General features: G+C 47.8%; 1 protein-coding gene across 6 annotated transcripts in view; it reads left to right on the forward strand.

Annotated features, from left to right (window-relative positions):
• Positions 1-20,316, forward strand: part of CCDC9B (coiled-coil domain containing 9B) — a 53,445-nt gene that overhangs the window by 18,621 nt on the left and 14,508 nt on the right. For all 6 annotated transcript variants that reach the window (XM_068944310.1, XM_068944309.1, XM_068944311.1 and 3 more), the window contains 5 exons: positions 8,789-8,860; positions 12,141-12,316; positions 13,703-13,764; positions 14,282-14,335; positions 15,032-15,137. In XM_068944310.1, coding sequence (XP_068800411.1) covers positions 8,789-8,860; positions 12,141-12,316; positions 13,703-13,764; positions 14,282-14,335; positions 15,032-15,137 — 470 coding nt within the window. The remainder of the gene's footprint in view (positions 1-8,788; positions 8,861-12,140; positions 12,317-13,702; positions 13,765-14,281; positions 14,336-15,031; positions 15,138-20,316) is intronic.

The following is a 20,316-nucleotide window of genomic DNA, read 5'->3' on the forward strand; positions in this document are numbered from 1 at the left end:
AATAACCTACTGAAAGAGTTGGCTGAACCTTGCTGATCTTTGAAACATATTTCAAATATTTCAGTGCAAATACCTTCCTCTTTACACACACAGAGGCATGTGATATGTTCCTATTTGAGAGTTTGCACAGATAAGTAAGAATGCCTGCAGCCATCAGGGTCAGTAAAACTGCAAGGGAAAACAACACTTACTGAAGCTGCCAAACACACCCAGGAATGCCAGGAAACCTGTGCAGCACCCTCTCTGGGACAGCAGCCAAGCATCTGCTAGTTGCCCACGTTAATCTTCAGCTTCTCCTCCTCATCAGAGTTTAAGTATGCTCTGGAAGCCCTTTTGTCATGGCTCCCAAGGACTTCTTTAAGGACATAAACCTCGTATCAGCCAGCCAATCAAGCCACTAGTGAATACGTATCCCCCAGGGGTTCACATGGCAGCTGTCACCTGGTTCAGCTGAGGCATTATGGGTACATCTAGATGCAAAGGCGGGAAGGAGGGTGACCTAACCATGCCTGTGCTATAGCTATTCTTGATAGCTCAGCCAGCGCTGCCAAATGTAACTCCGTGATGTGCAGGACAACTCTCTCCACTGCTGCTCTTGCTGGGCTTGTCACTTAGCTTTGAGGCCATCAAAGCTGGGACTGTGCAAGGAAAGAGCACCAGGTGGATTGCCTATATTTTGGCCTCAGCTCCTGAGCCTTGTTTTAAAAATGTATATACAGTCCTGGAAAAGGTAATATCTGATATACTTTTAGTATGGAACATGAAATTAGAGACTGAGATTTCAGATTTCTGCACGAACCATTGAAGACCTGATGCTTGGAGCTGTAGACTAGTGAGGAGGGTGTGATGCCCCTAATGCCCGGCAGATTTGATTTTGCTGATTCAGCACAGCTTGACAGTTTAGGTCTTTTTCCTGCTACTTGCAGGTCCCACTGAGCTGCCATTCATTTAAGCTCATTCGTATATGGGTTCATCCCTAACGAACCAAATTACCTTAGTATGAGAGTGCAAAGCACTCATGTAGCTCTGTCATCCCTCCTCTCCTTATCCCTTGAGCCACAGGCTAGAACATAAGCCTGATAATCCCCAGGAATGCAAACAACTTGGTGCTCCTCCTCCTTAGCTACCAAAGTTCATTTTAGGTCTGATTATTTTTGGTTTTTTTCCTTAATCCAAATCCAGTCACACAGCTGGCAATGGGTAAGACTAAAGCTCAGGCATTCTGCTGGAAATGCTAGGCTGTGAGGGAGGCCTGTTGGGTGCTGCATGAAGGCTGGTGGGTGCTGACATCTGCTGGGAGAGGGGTTGCACAGTCACTTGGTGCCATCAAGGTGTGGTTGAGCAAGAGAAGAATCTCTCAGGTGCATGGAAAAGCCACAAAAGTTTGATACAAGTCTAAATATTGAACAACTCCATGAAGGAGCCCTCAGCATGCCCTCAGCATTATTTAAGATTGAAAAGAAAGAATGATGTTGCTTGATCACACTGGCCTTCTGGCTGGGCTGATAGCCTGGCTTACCAGTGGCCTTGGAGTAAAGTTGCTGGCGAGATCCATTTAACAGCAGCATCATGCTTCTTGCTGTCACAAAAAACTAGCCTCTGCTTTCTCTTGTTGAGCCTTGAAACATACCTCTCCCAGCCTCTCAGAAGGTCACAGAGAGCAGAAGAGGAGTTTTGCGGGGTACTTTGCAGGGTGCTTTCAGGACCATGCGCTCTCCCAGCCCGCACAGGAGGCAGGGAGCAAGCGCAGGGTTTGCCACTAAGCCTACTTCACAGGGCCAAGAAATGGAGGGGCAACAGAGTCATGCTAATAAGCCCTTTTTGTGGGAATAGCTGTTGTTGTTATTTGGATTCCTCTTATAATTTAGAAAGAGATATAAAGCTGTGTTTTTGAAATTCTAGTTTCCAATACTCGTTACCAGATAGATCTATCTCAGATTCCAGCTGAGCTCACATTTCCTTGTTCCCAGTGATTTCCCTGTGCTGAGCAGGCCCTGTTCCAGCCTCAGATAATGAACGTACCTTCTTCATAATATTTTAATTGTGTAGCTTCAGACCACAGACAGCTACAACAGACAGGGCAGTACAAAGGTAATGTTAAAAAGTAACGGCCAGTCCGGAAACCGGCTTGCAGGTAGCGCCCATGTGATTCAAGGGATGTGGCTGTGAGAGGGTTAAATGGAAGGGTTTCACAGTCACCTCTCGAAGCCAAAAGGACAAGGCTAGTTTCTTCCATCAGCAGTCAACCTTTTCCCAGGATCAGTGACAGAAGCAGATGGGCCTAAAGTGACAGCTCACGTTGGCATCTCACACATCATGCCAACTTGGGCTAGTTGAGTTCAGGGAGATTTGGTCTGGCCCAGCCTGTCACTTCAGTTGTTTCTAAGCTGAGTTAAGACTGAACATTTTAAACAAGTGCTTCCATTTTCTGGTAGTGGTTGGGCTTGAGAAATAGAAATCCAGCAAGTCTGTCCCACCTACTCTACCTCAGCGCAATGTGTGCCTCCAAGGGGCACTAGGAGACTCTGTAATGCAGAGAGTAGATCAGAATTAGAAATGCAAAAATATATAAAATTATTTTATTAAATAATTTTGGCCTGCAGAACTCAGAGTGTGTCACAGGGTTGTTGAATACACTAACCCATTTTGGAAATGGAGGCATAGGGCAGGCAAGCGGCCTGCCAGAAAATTCAGAGGAAAACGCTGGTATAGTTGGAGAGGGTGATGCTGTGTTTTGGGTGCTGATCTGGGAGCCAGAGGGCTCTGCATGCTCTGTGAGTACACAAATCCCACCAGGGCTGTTAGGATCACAGCACCCACAAACCCTGGCAGCCCTGATTCTGTGTGTTTCAAGGCTCCAGTTCCTCCCCAGTTAGACAGGGTTAAAGCATGCTTCTGCCTTCCTAGCTATAGTGACAACAAGCACATGAGCAACACCGAGCCACCCAGCACTGCAGTGAGGGGTCTCTGGGGGCCATGCTGCCACGTAGGATGGAGGAGAGCATTTTTTGACTCCATCTAAACTTTATCCGCCACAAAATCCTCCAGCGGGAGCTGCACTGTTATGTTACACGTTGTGCGGAAACCTATTTCCCTTCTTTTTCTTCAAACTTGTTACCAGATAAGGCCATTTCTGCTTCTGCATCATGGGAAGCAGTGAAGAGATCATCCCCTCTTCACTTTCCCAAAGCATATGATTTCATCGACCCATCTCACATCTCCCTTCAGCCATCTCTTCTGCAGGCTTGCGAGTTGTACGCTAGTTAGTCATGTCTGGTGCAGAAGCAACTCTGTATTTTTATCACTCTCATTGCCCTTGTTTGTATTTTTTTTTTTTTACTTTTCCAATATCCTTTTAATACAAAAGGACCAGAAGTGTACAAAGTATTCAAGATGTGGGCTCATTATGGACATAGTCAGTGACGTAATGGCATTTCTGGCTTGTTCTCTATTCTTCTCCTAACAATTTTACTTTTTTTTCTAAAGAACTGAGCTAACATTTTCAGAGAACCTGTCACAATAACACCAAGATTTCATTCCTGAGGGGTAATCATAGTTCAGACCTCATCACCATGTGTAGATAATAAGAAGGGTCATTTTTCCCCATGTGAATTATTTTATATTATTGATAATGAATTTCATCTGTAATTCTATGATGTAGGCATTCAATGTCAAGAGATCTTTTGCAGCTCTTTCCTGGCAAATTTTGTTGTTTGCCCTGGATGATTTAATATCATCAGCAAACTGTCATCTCTCTCTTCAGCTCCTCAAGCCTATATATGAACATGTTGGGCAGCACATGTTCCAGTGGCGCTCCTCTGGTAACCTTCTAACATGGAAGTTGGCCTTTTCTTTCCACGTTTTGTTTTCTATCCTGTAATTAATTCTTAATCCCTAAGAGAAATGTCACTTTTATCTCCAAACAGATCAGCTACTGTGAGACCCTCTGGTGGGGCATCAGCAGTGTCATCTGAGTAGCCTTTTGTTAGGACCCGAGTTGAGACTCTGATTCAGTCCAACAAGGATTAGCTTTCAACCTCCTCCATCACCTGCACGCAGTCCGGCCTTTGGGTGTTTCCTCCCTATGCCCCATCTGGTTCCCTGCTTGTTCTGGATTATTTTTGTTGTCCCTCCCATGGAGGCCTGCGGTGCCTAGGAGAAGGGATCACATCCATCATCCCAGCTGCTGTCAAATCTACTTCCTCCTCCCCACACTTGCCAAATTTACTCTGAAAGCATATGAAGAACATCCTCATTATTCCACATTTTTCTCTATTTTTAATCGAGAAAAAATTCAATACAAAGAAGAAGAATAACAAAAAAATGACTCCCATTCTTGCTACCCGTGGTGCTCCTGCCTAGCACCACGCTGTCAGCCCCAGACCACATCACAGCTGGCAGCACACAGCAGTGGGGGAGGCTGCCAAAGCGGAACTGCAAGACAAAAAGCTATTTTCACATTTTTCCTTTCCAAAACAGCCCCAGTACCTTATATTACCCAGGCATCTATGTGCTGAAAGATGATTTCTTGTGACAGAGGGAGGCACTGCTCAGCCTTTGTTTCGATGCCCGGAAGAGGGCTGTAGCTGTCTCAAGGGCTCTGGTACCCAGCTGGGAGATGGCGAGACATGTTGCTCTTTTCTGGCCTCCAGCCACTGTGGGATGCTGCTCTCAGATCTCAAGGCCAGCAGCACAGGCTGTACATTAGGAGGAGGTTTATGTGTTTCCTGCAAATATTTTGCTGTCCCATGTGGCTACCTTGATCTTTCCCCAACCTGCTGTATTCCCCCACTTCAGAAGGCAACAGCAGCCTAGAGTTAGGCGAGGTGAACCTGTCCCGTAAATCTTCATTGCTTTATAGTCTCCTTAACCAAAGGCCAAACTGTACCTTCTTGTTTTAGGGCTGTCAGGAATTTGGGTCCCAGGGGGCAGAGCTGTACAGCAAGGAACAGCGCTGTGTGGGGATATGAGCAGAAGATAGCACAAGGGTATGGTGGGGGTGGGGGGGGAGCCACTCTCTCTGCAGAATAAATTAGCCTGAGCATATTGCTCTACCAGTGCAACTACCTGACCCCCCCAGTGCATAGCTGGCTTGGAGATGCAACATCTGGATCCCTTCTTCCCCTCTCTGCCTGGGTCTCCCTAAATCTGCCTGCATCAGGGTTTTCACCTCAAGCAGAGCTGGGGATAATGCCAAATGCCTAGCACTCATTTTCCTAAAAAACCGGTTACTCCATGCTCTGGCAGGGTTTCAGGATCATTAGCGCTGCGAGCTGGCAGCCCAGGGCCAGTGGAGCACAATGGTTAATTAGCAGGTTGCAAATCGTCTTTTAAATGAACAGTTGATATTGCTTCAGGGCTTTTAAGTTGTCATTTTTATTAACATTGTTTCCCAGGATGGCATATCAAAAATAACTATTTGTAATCAAGAGGCACAAGAACTGTGCTCATGAACATATGCGGATGAATCTGACCCCCCTACTTGCAGGGGAGAGAAACCAAACTCCTTGCGGCAGGAGAAACACTTTGCTTTCACACTGCTGCTGCGAGAGGAGATAGGCAGAAAGGGTGTCTGAAAAGCCTTTAGCTCACTTCAGGCATCCCAATTAGTAGGCAGATTTTTCAAAAGACCTGGAAAAAAGAAATCATCTCCTGTACTGAGCAAGTTTTTAAAAAATGCTGCCCAGTTGGAGATTTGAGCCCTGGAAAACCAGTTCCAAGCTCTTTGGAAAAGCCCCTGTTGCAGAAGGAGTGCTGATTCTGGTACCCACACGTACTCAGAGAGGTGGGTACCAGAAGGGCAATAAAACACATCTCTTGGCCCTTATTTTTAAAAATAAGAACACAATAACATAGCCCAGGGACCTCAAAGCCTGTCAAAACTTTTGGTTTGGAGGTGTGTTAGTACAAACCAGTGCTTGATGTGACAAGACATAGCATCACCATTGTCACCCTTACACATTAACGTTAGCTGGGTGCATGTGCATCGGGAGCTCGGACAAACGCAGCATCAGAGAGCAGCTGAGATCCTGGGACCGCATCCTAGTTGACAGCAGGCTCCAGCCCAAGCGCGTTCTATGGCTGAGAAATGGAGAAAACCTCGCATAAACCTCGGGATAAACAAATGTAATCTTCCCAGTCTCCTTTGGGCCTTTGTTCCCTCCTGAAATCTCTTCCCCTGGTGTGCAGGAACAGTTAAACTGTGAGATGATAATACCATTGTCATATTTCATAATTTTGGGGGTGGAGAGGAGGAAGGAGGAGAAAAACATGTTTTGCTTCCCTGTGGTCTGGGTGTGTCGTAACACGCTAACAGCAAATCCGGGGCAGTGCAGAGCAAATGCGAAAATCTGCTCTTGAGCCAGCGCGAAAACAAAGCTAACCATGTTTTCTTAACTGCATAGTTCAAATCTGCTTCCCTGGTGAAGAGAACCAGATTTGTTTTTTGTTTTTTTTTTTTTTTGGTTCTCTCTATTTTCAACATATCCACCAGAATAGAAACAGGCTAAGGAGAAAGGCAGCCTGGCTTTGCCTGTGGAGGTATGAAAGGATGCAGAGTTGTATGGTTTCCTGGGGACATGCGGTGCACATCAAAGCACAGGCTCACAGCTGCCTGCCTCAGTTTCCCCATCAGTTTGGGGCTATCTTTGGCATCTTCTAGGCAATCAGTGCTCCTTCTCTCCTCCCACACAAAGCTTTCCTGCAGGGACAGAGCGGCTCCAGGTCTTCTGCAGCAGCTGGCTCTTTTGTACTCTTCCTAAAACAGCCAGTTTCTCTTACAGCTGCTCCAAAAGCTGAGCATCCATCTGTACCTTGCTCCCCAGTCAGCCTCCTCAAATAAGCAAAGCTTCCACTGTTTTAATCTCGCTATATACACAATGTCTCAGCTTGGGCTGCAGATGCCAGTTGGATCCCCAGTTTCCAGACTCCAGGGCTTTATGAAGGAGTTGACTTCAAGCCTGGAGTGAGTATTTTTGAGACTATAAGTATTCACAGCAATCTTGTTAAATGAATACCCACCACTGTCTTTCACTGTGTCCATTGCAAAACCTGGAATGGCTTCTCTGGGCACAGTCTTTGAATTTTTTCCCAAATCTGTGCTGAGAAATCCTGGGACCATGTACCTAATATCTTCCCCAGGCGATGCCCCCCATCTGCTTACACGAGCATCCACCTATACTGCTCCCACACCAGCAAAACCAGCAGGGTTGTCGCACGCTGAGTGCGGCGTCCCTGAGCCATATGGTCACAGTTTCCACACGCCTCAGACTTAGTGCACGTGCATGGCCCCAAAACACCTGCCTGCTGCTAGAAGGAGAGTTGGTCCAGACCACAGCTCGCCCCTGCCTGCCTCCAAGGGGTATGCGGGAACAGGCTGCAGGGGGGCCCAGTCACCTGGGCACACAGGGTCTGCTTCTAGGCTGGTGTGCCGAGTCTCCAGTATCCAGCACTGTCATTCTGGGCTCAGTCAAGGGCTGGCAGATAGCTGGGATAAAAGTCCTGTTTCCAGCTCGGGTCAGACCTCATAGCGCTCACGCTTTCTCGAATGGCTGAGCTGGCAGTTTGCGCTGCACTTTTCCTCTTTGTGTTTCTGTTTTGCCTGGCTGCACAAAACAGCGACTCGATAATCTCAGGCCCATGTGCCCCCCCTCCTCACCCCCCTCCCCCCGCCCTGGCATGCTCCGGCAGCGAGGGGAGCTTAGGGGGGGTGCCTCAACTCCACGGCCTCGTGGCCAGCCGGCAGCATTGGCACAAGGCGGCCCTGGGGCTCCCATGTAGGGTTATGAAACAGGGAGAGGCGGCCGTGATAAATGCTGTGCCACTTGGCAGCCGCTGTGCTGCAACATCACGTGCTACAGCAGCATCCGGATGGGAGCAGGAGCTGCTCACGGAGGTGCACACTAAGCACAGGTCCCTCTGTCCCAAGCAGCGGACAGACAGAGGGGCTTGGCAGCAAGGGGGGCAGGCCGGTACCCTTCCCTCAGTCTTATTCTAGCATTGCAATGGGGAGCAACCCTCCCTGTGGCACCCCCCAATGTTATTTAACTGAGGTAGGAAGCCTTTCTTAGAAAAATCTTGATACGCTGCAGAATGTGTTTTGCTAAGACCTACCATGACCCCAACCCAGCCTTGGCCAGGGCTGCATCTGTGGCAGTATTATCAATCCCAGATAGGGGCAGAGAACTGCCTGGGCTGTCATATGCCTCATATTTAGTATCAGTAGCTCATTAAGACAAAGAGAGGCTAATTTTCACTTTCTGCCGGGCAGGGGGATATCAACACTAGAGCAGATGCTGCCAATGTGGTTGCAGCATGACTAAAGCCAGTGGAAGTAGAGATGGAGCCTGGTGTTTTATAGGGACAAAAATCACTCCCACCTTTACCGGGGGTGGGTTAGCTACATCTTAGGCAGCTCCCAGCTGCTGTATAGTTGAATTGTGAGCTGGGCCTTTGGCCCAAGTCTACAAAGGTACCTAAAACTCCATCTGCTTTTAAAACTAAGGAGACTATTATAAATCAGCTCTCTGCTTCCTGCTTGCAGAGATGGAGGGACCTGTGGGAAAGTACCCCTTTTTCTGGCTTTTCTCCTTACATCCCTTGCTCTCTAGCCTTTTTTTTTTCCCCATATCAGTTTGATTCAGGACACTCAGAACCAATCTCTCCTCTCTTGCTGACCTTTTCTGGTCAGCTCTTGCACCTGCTGATGGGCGCAGGGGTGGGCACTGACTCCCCAGCCAAGAGTCCTTGCTTAATCCTTGAAATAATTCCTGTGGCCATGCTCTTGCAGGCAGAAGACAGAACAGCAGAGAAGAGGAGATCAGAGAGTGACAGGGGTCTGGAAAGCGATCATGGCCGGAAGGTGAGTGGGGCTGACATCCCTTTGTGGGGCCGCCACAGGGAATGGGGTCACCTCAGACTATGGGGAGCATGGGTGTCAGAGGGATGACAGCCAAAACTACCTAAACATTCATGGGGGTTTGGGTGCTCAGCTGTTGAGGGGATCATGTCTAATCAAAGTTTGGCCAATTCCTGCAGTACTGGCTGGTGCATAGGTGTTCTCCCTGGTTTCCTCATTTATGCTCTCCCCTTTCTCCTCCCACTTCCCCCAAGCTGTGCAACCATCCCAACCTCTGCAAATTGGGGGCAACTTTGTTTATAAGGTAGAGTTCAGAAACAGGAAAGACTTACTTGGTTTAGCACCCTTTTCCCATCCATCAGGGCAAGAATCTTCTCCATGCTACATTACCTTCATCTTGTGCAGTGGGGTCTTGGAAGAGGAAACCTGCAGGATGTGCCTGCTCATCAGTAGAGATTGCATCATTGCTAAAGCAAGTTGCAACACATGCTGTCACAGTCACCAGCATTCATCCCTCTTCTCATACAAGGCTTTGCTGAGCAACTAATGCACTCAAAGCAGAGCAGGGCTGGAAAGCCAGTCTCAGCAGCACGTACCTGCCCTTCATGCCTTGTCAGGGCTCCTTACATCCCTAGCCCAGCATGGGAGAACATCAAGAAACATGCTCACCCACGTAGCAAATAGCACAGAAAGCAGCCTAGCTGTTTTCTCACCTAAAAACCTTTGCTTACAGGTTGAAAGGCTCAGGCCATATTAGCTATAGCTCCTCACTTCAGCAGAAGCTGGGTAGGATGGAGGTAAATTAAAGCATAGGCCTTCCCACTGACTATTTAATGCAAACCCTGGAGGACATGCTGGCTCCCCTGAGCCAGCAGACACTCTTAATTAATGGAGCACAAATTGAATAGCCCCACCCTGGTGCGATTCATTAGCAGGATGCAGATGGGCTCTTAAACATGAATGCTAGCTGAGCCCCTCAGAGCAGGGCAAGGCAAAGCAAGGCAAGATAAGATAAGATAAGATAAGATAAGATAAATGGCCTTGTGGTCTGGCTCACCACAGCTGCACCCCAATGGAGATGAGCCCCCTACCAGGTAATAGTTCTACCTGCTTGACAGGCACCACAGCTCCATCCCCATCTCCCTGCAAGCTCCTGGAGAGATCCGTGCTGCCTGCATGCAGCCCAACCTTGATCTTTCTCCTGCTTTTGGCTTCCCCTTTGCTTAGGGTCATGGCAATGGCCCAGGGCTCTTCCTTTCCCCTCTGACTCCAGAAGTTGAACCTGGCTGAGGCTTTGGCTAGCCATAGGTTGCTCAGCTCTTGCCCGCTTCCCCTTGGCGTGCATCAGGACCCATCACGGCATGACCATCAATTGCTGCCCAAGGTGGGGGTGTATTCAGGGAGGACGGCTGGCCGCAGCAGTGCACTAAGTGAACCAAGGATGTACACTTGCTGCACATGGTGCATGCTGCTCCTGCTACCCAAGCGCTGGACTTGTGCCCCAACCTTGCTGTGCTGTGGGGCTTGTAGCCATCGGGAGCATCTCTGGACCTGCACCTCCACCCATGGAAAGCAGGCATAGCAGGACCAGCACTTGCCTTCGCTTTGCCCTGGAGGGAGTGCCTAGTTTGTCTTCCCTGCCTGTTTTCGGCCCCATCTCTTCCTTCTTAAGGATGTAGTTTCAGGTCCTCAGCTCCTGCTGGGTAAAAAATGGGGGAGCAATTACTGCTGCCCTGACTCCGGCCCACGCAGGTGGGTCTCCTTGGCAACAGGGCTTTCAGTCTCTCCTTCCCTGTCGCTTTGCTTTGATTGGCAGTGCAACGCAAAAAATTAATTCCCATGTGGGGAAGGGGTGGGGGTGGATGGCATGGAAGGGCACGTTTATGAAGTGATAAATTATCCACTGATAATTAACACCCTGGGACTCTGCTCTCTGCTAAGCTATTCACTATGCCATGTTACTTGACAACACACCTTGGCCAGCTGGCTTCTTGTTCTACTGGAGTCCATTAACTTGATGGCTGTCTTACCCTCCTCTCCTTCTTCACGCGCTCCATCAGCTCTAAGCTGTCCCTTCCTTAAGCTTTTAAATGCTCAAACAACAGCAGCTCTTAAGCAGTCTATCAGGAGGTGGAGTGATAAACCAAGAAACTGAAAGCAGTGAAGGTGAAGAGCCCCGTCACTCCGAGGCTGCTGCTACAACATATGCCCTTGATGCTCGGGTACTGCATGCCCCCGGCATGGGGCTGGCCCCAATCCTCTGACCGCAGGCTCCTGTGAATGCCTGGTGGTCGCAAAAAACTGTCTTCCATCTCAGTTCTGTCAGAGTGATGAAGCTCATAGGCGTAGCCTTGATTTAGGTATCCCAGAGACTTCGAGTGGGTATTCATCAGCCCAATGCATCTTCTATAAGAGTTCAGCTCCTCAGAAACTGTTGGCAAATGTTGCAAGCGCTCCAGGAACTAACTATATGCCCTAACTAGACCTTGGCAGAGTGCCTTTTCCAGGAAAAAACTGAGAAGGTTTGGTTTTAAAACCTTCAGGCAAGTGGGAACACAAGAAATGAAAGCCTGCTGCCTAATTTATACCTGCAGTTACAACAACTGCAAGTACACATGGGATGAATCAAGCAGGAAAGCACGTGGCTTTAGCCATTTGCACACAGAATTACAGGGGCATGTTTAAGCACGTCTAGAATGAATATCTAGAATGAAAAGTTACATCCCATGGTGGCTGCTCCCTAGATCAGGAGGTTATTTGTTGTTGCAGGAACCAAAGAAACATTGCAGTTCAGGTCATAGAAACAGTGGTAAAGCCTTGTCTCGTTAAGGCTACAGGAATATATCTAGACGGCAAAATCCAGGATTTTAAGTGGAAGGAATTTTAAGCATTAGAATTGTAATGCTATCTACATTAGTCTGGAAGAAGTGGAACAGTTATTCCGCTAGTTATTGTTATCATTTTTGAATATCCCTGGATGGGAATAGTTGCTACTTCTGGACTTACAATGCAGCTCCAAGCAAGCCATATAGCTTCCTCCTTCCTCAATTTCCTTCTCTAAAATAAAGAAAATGTTATCAGGCCTGGGTCAGCATATTTAGGCTATGGGTAAAGTAGAGCCCTTCTGTGTGCACATCATTTCACAGAGAGAGAACCCAATCTTGTTCCAAGGTGACTTCAAATAGTACTGAGCATTTCCAATGGTGCCCATCAAGTACACTAAATGCAGACGTTTTCAGACCAGCGCTACTGCATTAACAAACAGCTCTTTTGTCCCTACTAGGAGGGTGGTAAGTCAGCCCAGAAAAGCCCTGGAGACCCCATGACCGGGCGGGAGCGCTCAGAGTACATACGCTGGAAGAGGGAACGAGATCAGATTGACCTGGAGCGACTGGCACGTCACAAGAACGCGAAGGGCGAGTGGCGGCGGGCTTGGGATGTGGAGAAGTCGGAGCACATGTAGGTCCTCCACCACCCTGGAGTGGTTTGTCTGCAACAGGCCATCTGAAGCCAGTGACGGGCTCTTATGCAGATATGCATTGCTGATCAAATCGCATGCTGTCATCTGCCTCTCCCTGACCAAATCTGTATCACCATTTCTTTCTCCTCTTGACCATATTTCTCAGTGGAACCAGATATCAGAGCTATCCTCGTCTATTATTTCTAACATGAGGTCTCCTATCCTGATAGGAGATATTTTGTGCAGATAAGGACTGCCTGCCTTTGGTCCTATGGGGACTCTGAGGGAGCAAAGGAGGGGAGTGCGAACCAGTGCTCAGGTTGTACTTGGAGGGTCGTCATCTCCACCTGGACAAGTCCCATGGCAGGAGAGTACAGGCACTCTTCCAGAGGGAGGGCTGGACAAACTCATGTAGCTTCTCCACAGCCTTTCTCAGAGGAGGCTTCTCCTTTTCAGTCTCAGGCAGGGCCAAATTACATAAATCCTCCTGACCTCATAAACTCAGCCCTTTCGGGCGCTGCAGTGCAAGGGGATCACTTCAAAGGTCCACCTTTACGATACATGGGAAATGCTGGGGATAGTAATGTGGGAGAGCTCTCAATGGGGTCTGGCATCTCCATGCTTTAAACACTGTCCTTCTAGCCGTACTTGTCCAGGAGGGTCACACTGGCCAGACAGCTTTAGAGGATGGCTCAGTGCCTGTGGCAGGATAGGGTTTTGATAGGGTTTAGTGGACGTTACCTAGGTTTGCTGATAAGACCCTCAGGCTAAAAGAGTTCTACAAGGCAGATAGATGGGACAATCTTTTGGCTGAGGAATGAGACTAAATATAGAGAATTTTAGTCACTGAGACCCCGATAATTGGAGGTGAATTGACTTCAGTGGGTGCTGAGTGCTGCTGGCAAGACAACCCTGAACCCTACTGTTCCCCCATATATCCATCTTTAAGAGAAGAGCAATAATATGAACAAGCAGGATTAGATACCGACCCAACGAGTCTGATCCATTGGTCTGATTTGAGTTGACAAGTCCTGAAGCTACTTCAGGTTATGTTTAGAAGCTTGTGAAGCTTCACTTGAGCTTTATGCTACAGGCATCTATAGGTTTCAGAGGTGTTCATAGAATAAAATTAAAAAAAAAAAAAAAGGTGGGTACTGATGCAAAGGTTTTAGAAGTTCTCCTTTGGGGTAGAATTGCCTCACAGCCTCATTTCTCCTGGTTAGTGCATGTGGTTTCAGCTCCTGCTGATAAACCCACACGTTTGCCAGTGAGCAGGTGCAGAAGAGCCGATGGCTGGAGCCTGCAGCGTCTCGAGGTCTCCTGCTCACACTTTTGCTCCTGGAGGAGAACGGTCAGGTCTGACAATGCCTGTTTTTAACCTGCAGGTTTGAAGAGGACTTTGTTAAGGATGGGGAGCCAGCCTTGGATAATCCCAGCAATAAGAAAGGTTGGCAAGGGACACCTAGATTCTGTCCTGATGCTAGTGAATGCTGATGGGGCGAATCGAGTGCCACAGCAGCTGTCGTGGCTGTCAGCTGTGAAACTCTGCTTTCCTGGGCAAATGCCTCTGAGCGCAGTGCTGGGGTCTCAGCACTCTCTGTTTGGCAGAGTGCTCAGGGGATGGGATTTGAGCATACGGGTGCTAGTGCTTTTTACCTTCCCAGGGAGAGCAGTGGCACGGTTTCTGTAACCTTGTGTGACATAACACGGAGGCTCAGCCCTGCCTCCTTTCCCAGACACTGGTTTGAGAGGCAATCCTATTCCAGAGCACATCATCTCTGATCGCTGTGGCACGTGCTGGCTTCTTTACTCACATAAGTCCATTATGTCTCCTGTTTCTCAGGAGATGGACTGGCAGAACAAAGCTTTCCCTTGTGTCACCCTATTTTAGTGCCAGGCTCTCTGCTGCACATCCATTGCTGAACCCCACTCACTTTCATGCATGCTTTGCTTTGTTCTTTTAGGGGGAAGAAACTCAAGGAAATTCCAGCACAGGTCCTTTCCTCCCGAAGGAAGAGGTGAGTAAAACACAGAACTGTTGCGTCACCCTGCTAAGTGTCAGAGCCTCCCATATACTCTCATGGAGACAGCTCTCTCCAGGCACTCTCACAGCTACTCAAATTTGGAGTGCCTTTTAAGGACATACTATATTAGGAGATCTCACAAACCCTCAAGCTGGTGAAATCAACCTAAACCTGAATTCATTTGCACTTCCAGCCACGTTGGCCCAACAGTTCTCTCTCATATCCATATTTCTTTCTGCTTTTCGTAATGGGTTTGGCGCTTCCAGAAGGGTCTTTTGTGGACAGCATGGTAACCGAGTATTGTTGAGCTGAAATAGAAATGGCAGTTTCCCAAGGGATATGCACAGGAACTGGAGAGATTGGGAAAAACTGGAGGGGAAAGGGCTGAAAAGCAGAGCAGAGAGCAAGCTCTGCAGTAAGGGATGTCCCGTGAACAGCACAGGGGAAACTGTGTCTGAGGAATGAAATTTACTATTACAGTTCAAATTCAGATTTAAAAATGCAGAAAAAACACCCTTAAATTCTCATTCTATATTTATCGCTGTGGAAACTAAATTTACAGTATGCCTACAGCTTCAGAGAATCCTCCCTCCAAGGGTACTTTGCAGTGATAAAAGGATGCTGGCCCTTTCAGTGGTCCATCAGCCAGCTCTGCCTGCTCCTGCATGGCTTTTCCAACCTGACTTCTAGGTGGAGGACAGCACAGTGTGAACGTGAGCGATCCTGGTCCCAGAGCAGTACCTGCTGTGAGCAGCCGAGCCAAAGGAAAGGACAGACTGACTGGCAGAGCCAGAAGGTAAGGAGGCTGGCAGCAGAGCCACTTACTAGCGGTTGTGCCGTGCATTTCTGGGGCTTGTTCCTTGCCTGAGGGTGAAGAGGGACACAGAGAGAGAGAGAGATGCTGATGCCCTCAGATGAGCCTGCCCTGGCTGGGAGCATGGCTGGTAGGACATCGCTTGGTGGAGTTTGTGGCACCTGCAGACTGCATTGCCACTGCACCGACCCACTGCAGAACAGCCTGGTGTGGGGGTCGGGGTTACTCTCGAACTGGATCTGGTTTACGCTGCCGCATGACCCAGGAGGCTTTTTGAACACATCTTGTCTGACCTCTAGGCACTGCTGATATGGGGGAAATGGCTCCAAAGACGGTTCGCAGCTGAACCAATAGTAATTAGGACTGGTAGTGTGGTAGAGATATTTTACGTCCCCAGAGACTCACTAACACTCAAAAAACAACCCTTCTTAAAGACCCTTAACCTGGCAGGGAGGAACATGGCCTATTCCTGCCAGCTGTGGATAGCACACAGCAATACAGTAATTTTCACAGAAGCAATTTCAGAATGTCAGCAAAAGTAAGTGCATTTTACAGGTTCGCCCACATCCTCCCAGGGGTCCCCTTCCCTTGCTGCTCTCCGTAATTAAATTTCAGTGCAGTCTCTGGGTTCCCAGAGTCACACTATCTAACAGTTTAATAACAGCGATCGTCTTCACAGCGCTGCTGTGCCCTTTAGCAGGCAACAAAAGGATGCAGCCTTGATTAGATACCCCAAGCCTCTTAATTTTCCAAGAACACAAGATTGTTCCAGTAGCTCTTAATGTTAGCATTCTTCAACCATCCAGGTCAGTTATGGCCAAGCAGTTAAATAGATGCATAAACAGATATACACCTCACTGGGATACTCACAACATCACCAGAATGAATTAGCTGGTTGGAGGTGAGCTGGTGCTGTTTACTGTTCCTCGGCTGAAATGAAAACAGAGTGTGTTAGGCAGGGTCTGTGCATGCAGGAGGCTGCTGCATCAGGACGGTAGTAGGTCTAATGTGCGCAGCCTTGCACTGTATGAAGCCTGGCTGTTTTTTTTGGTGTTGCTTTTCTTATTAGCGGCTATACTTTGGGGAAATATACCTGAGCAGCTATAACTCTCAGCTAGTTACACTATGGGTTGGCAATCTACTTATAATGTCAAGGTGGTTCATCTACTGTGCTCCTAAGCCCCGTCAGTTAATCATAGCATTTTAATTTCATTCTGATAAATTATTGAAGAAGAGTAACAACAGCATGCAAATAATCAAGTTAGCTTTATTTATAGGTTATATTCAAGTCCTTTCCAATAACACGTGCTTTGGAAAGAAAAGGTGATGAGCTCTGCTCTAGCTCACTCTCCCTCAGCCGCCAACTGCAGCACTAGGGTATTACAGCAGTCCCCAGAGGATGTGCAGGATGGAAATGGCAAGAGCTTTGCTTTGTGTTGTTACCTTTCGTGAGCCCCTTAGAAGGCATCACACTGCAGCTTGAACATTGCTGTTGAAGATCATGAAAATGCAGTGACTGCACACAGAGCTGCCTCTTCTGAACATGCCAACCCTTCAAGGCCAAACCAAACTCCCAGACCTCAACGACTACCCCCAGGAGTACGTGTGGTTCTAGTTATGAGGTTTGCCGCTGAAATCTGGCTATTTGTGATAAATGCACAGGAATTATTTCAAGAGCTGTACTGAAGAAGAGGAAGAGAGGAAAAAAATATATCCATCCGATACTAAATTTAAATTAAAACACAGTTAGCTGTTGCACAGACACCACTGTCCCCTACACTGATAGTAAGATTTTTAACAGTCACAAGTAGTCTGGACTTTAGATCATCATCCTTTCTAAAATATAGCACTTCCTATGGTACACAGCTTTCCTGAAATCACACACCAGTTCTGGGCTAAACTGGTTTCAAATGGAAGGCTACTAAAGCAGAACTGCTATCTCTACGCCTCGCTAAACCTGACTGGGTCAGTTATTGTCAATTGTCCAGGCATCCTCCAAAGCTAATCAGAGAATGCTGTTTCCTGAGACACCTTTTTTTTTTTTTGGACTTTGATCCATCTGTTCCTTTAAAATAAACGCACATCTAGTGTCATCCCCTCCATGCTGAGAAGGGGTCACAGGACAGCTTACTGCTGCAGAGCAGACTGTGTCTCACGGCAGGAGATGTGCTCAGTGCTCCTAAGGGCAGGGAGAAACTGCACAGAACAAGCAAATTTGTGGTTTCCCTGCCTATGTTTGCTGGGAATGTGAGTTATACCCACTGCAGAGATCATTTTATTCCTTTCTCTCTCCTTCCTACTCGAGTCTTTTGTTTTTCTGACTGTCTTACTTGAAAGCTTTTTGGAGGGAGAGAAAATGTGCGGATGGGAAGGGGGTGTGTGAAATCCACAGCTCAGCTCATGGCTCGTTCAACCAGAGTCCTATACTATTTGCTAGGATTGTGCATGAAGGATGGTGCTGGGAACTTACACCAGAAACTCCACCAAAGACTGCGGGGGTTGAGGGTTTGGGACACTTGTCGGTGCAGGTTCAGTGCTGGCTGCTCTTTGGGGCCTGGGTAGGTGGGAAGGTGCAGAAGGGGTTTCCCCAGGAGCTTCAAGTGGTGCGATGTCTGGTTTATTCTGGTTATATCTAGTCTAGTCATGTCTTCAACCATTGGCTAGGCCCAGCTTGTCCCACAGCAAGAGCTGGCATGTGCCTCTGGGTCCTTCTGGGAGCATCAGGTGTGTAGGGCATGGGGTTGGTGAGCTAAGGTGTCTGGATGTGGCCCAGCCCTCGCCTGCCTTTGTCTTTGCTTCCGAGCAGCAGAATAGAAGGAAAGATTTCAGAAAAGATGATGACATTAGAATGATCTGATGACATGAGAAGCCTCATGCCTTTCCAGTGTTTAATCTTTAATATTAAAGTTTAATCCTAATGCAGGCCTTTTTTCTGCTCTGTGGACATTTTAGCCCTACAATTTAGATGCTATATGGTTAGTTAAATGTGTATCAGGAGTACACTGTAAACAAAAGAGCAGTGTTGATTTTGAGCGCCTTCTTGGAATGAACAAAGAGTTTGTTTGCTTCCCTTTTATAGGCAGAGTGGACTGATGGATCATGTTGTGCTCTGATCTGCTCACCACAACCCGCGGGCCAAATGCCCACACTCAGGTCCTGCCTCAGGCTCTGTCTTTGCCCAGGCTGGGCCCTGGGAAGGAGCTGAGAGCCTGTCTGCTCCCCTCTCTCCATCATCTCTCCTTCTCCTCAGTGAAGGCTGACTTAGGCCCCAAAGCATGCTTTTGACAGGGAGGTGCTGACTGCCTTCCAGAAATCCTGACAGGGTCTTGAGACTTTTCTTTCTCCTTCTGCACTGCACGCTCAGAGCCATGCTCAGAACCGGCTAGCTGTCTTTGCTAGCTGTCTTATGGCAGAAATTCAAGGAAATAAAGAAGGGCTGGGATTAATGTTTTGTACCGAGTGCCTCAGCCTCTGACTGGCCGGCTTGGAGCACCTATATGACAGGCATCTCATTGAACTGCCCCATCAGCAGCAGCCTGTGGAGTCTCTTCCCACTGCAGTCTCTGTTTGCCTCTTCTTCTCCAGAGTGCAGGTTGGTCACTGCTCTCCACTGGCGGCAAGGGACATCATTTCAATCTGAGTAGGGTTGTATGTGGGTATCAGCACTTTTACCTGCTGTACTTGCATGGTATCATTTCCTTGCTTTCCTTGACTCCCCATTAACAGGGGATTTATGCAAGGAGTCCAGCAGGCTTAAGATCTCTTGTGCCTTAGACATCCCCGCTCGAAGCAGCCATCAGAGCCAAGTCATGCCAGCAATGTGGACCAGTTTAAAGCAACAGCTGTTTCTGGGATCCTTTCTCTATCTGGGGAGAGGGGAAGGTCAGCTAGCTGCATTACACAGTGAGGTTTAGCAGCTTCTGTTAGGAGGCTGGAAGGATGTATTTCAAAGAGGGAGCCTGACTTGTCATGGGCTTCCACAGCCTGTCGTTTTATGGTTTTCAGTACATGTTTGTGCCTGCAGTGCAGAGGCTTGCAGGCATTTTAGTGCATCTAACTCCTCTAGGGCTGTCAGGTTTGTATCAGGATATTATTGACATCCATGTAAAAGCTTTAAGACTCAAAAGTGCCTGAGTGCTTGAATCCTGTTTAGATGCCTAAATACTTGCTGATGAAATCGTAAAATCTTACATACTGTTGTCCTCACAGAGACGTTCTTTATTCTTGTTCATTTTCTTCTTCTCATATTTATCTCACACTGAAACAATTCCTCATATTCCTTCCTGAACATCCTCTTTTAGAAATGGGGCTAGAAGGACTCTTAATTTATTTTTTTCATGCTTGCTTTGTTGTTTCAGTAGTTCACATTTATCAGCCAGTAAGATGGAAAGTCATAGTTCATTTTCAGCTACAGAGAAATACGTTAAACAGTACTGACATGAGTAGCTGGACCATGGAAGCATGACAAAGTCCTCACCTCCACCCCATGGAACTGGAAAAATTAAGGGAAATGAGGAAGCCAAATATTTGTCTGCAACAGTATGGATACATCTCTCAGTGCTATCTAACCCCTGCATCCTGCCAGGATCACTTCAAAATTGCTCTCTGCCCATCCATCTCACCTCATGGACTTTGTCTCCTCTTCATTGTTCCTTCTGTGTCCTCTGTTGATCTAGAAAGTGTCCAGTGACAGTCAGGCCATGTAATCTTGTGTGGAAGAGCATCCTTTGCTCTGCTGCTTCTCTTTAGGAAGAGCCATTCCTGTAGCCTTTCATCTCATTTCAAACCTCAGATCAGGATGCCTTTGGGGTGCTGAATTCTTCTTTCCCACTTGCTTTATCACTAAGTCTCCTCTCCCATTTAAGTCCAAGCAATCCAACAGCAGTGATAAGCCCCATTTGGAGCATCTAGTGGTGACTTTCAGCTGCACCTGGAATGATGGAGATAAGGGGCTTCTCAAGCCACGACTGCCTCATATCCAGGACAAGACCTTGCTGGCTGTTGTTTGGGTGCTGGGTCACAATCTGTCTCTAAGCCTTACAGGACTGCTCCAAGCTGCTTGACCCTCTGGTTTATGAAGGACACTATACCGGACTCTATACTCTACGAGAGCCTTGCGGTGCTTGCAAATGTAATTCGCCTCTGCCTTAAGGACTTTGTC

The sequence above is a fragment of the Struthio camelus genome, chromosome 5 (assembly GCF_040807025.1).
Source record: "Struthio camelus isolate bStrCam1 chromosome 5, bStrCam1.hap1, whole genome shotgun sequence".
Taxonomy (NCBI): Eukaryota; Metazoa; Chordata; class Aves; order Struthioniformes; family Struthionidae; genus Struthio; species Struthio camelus.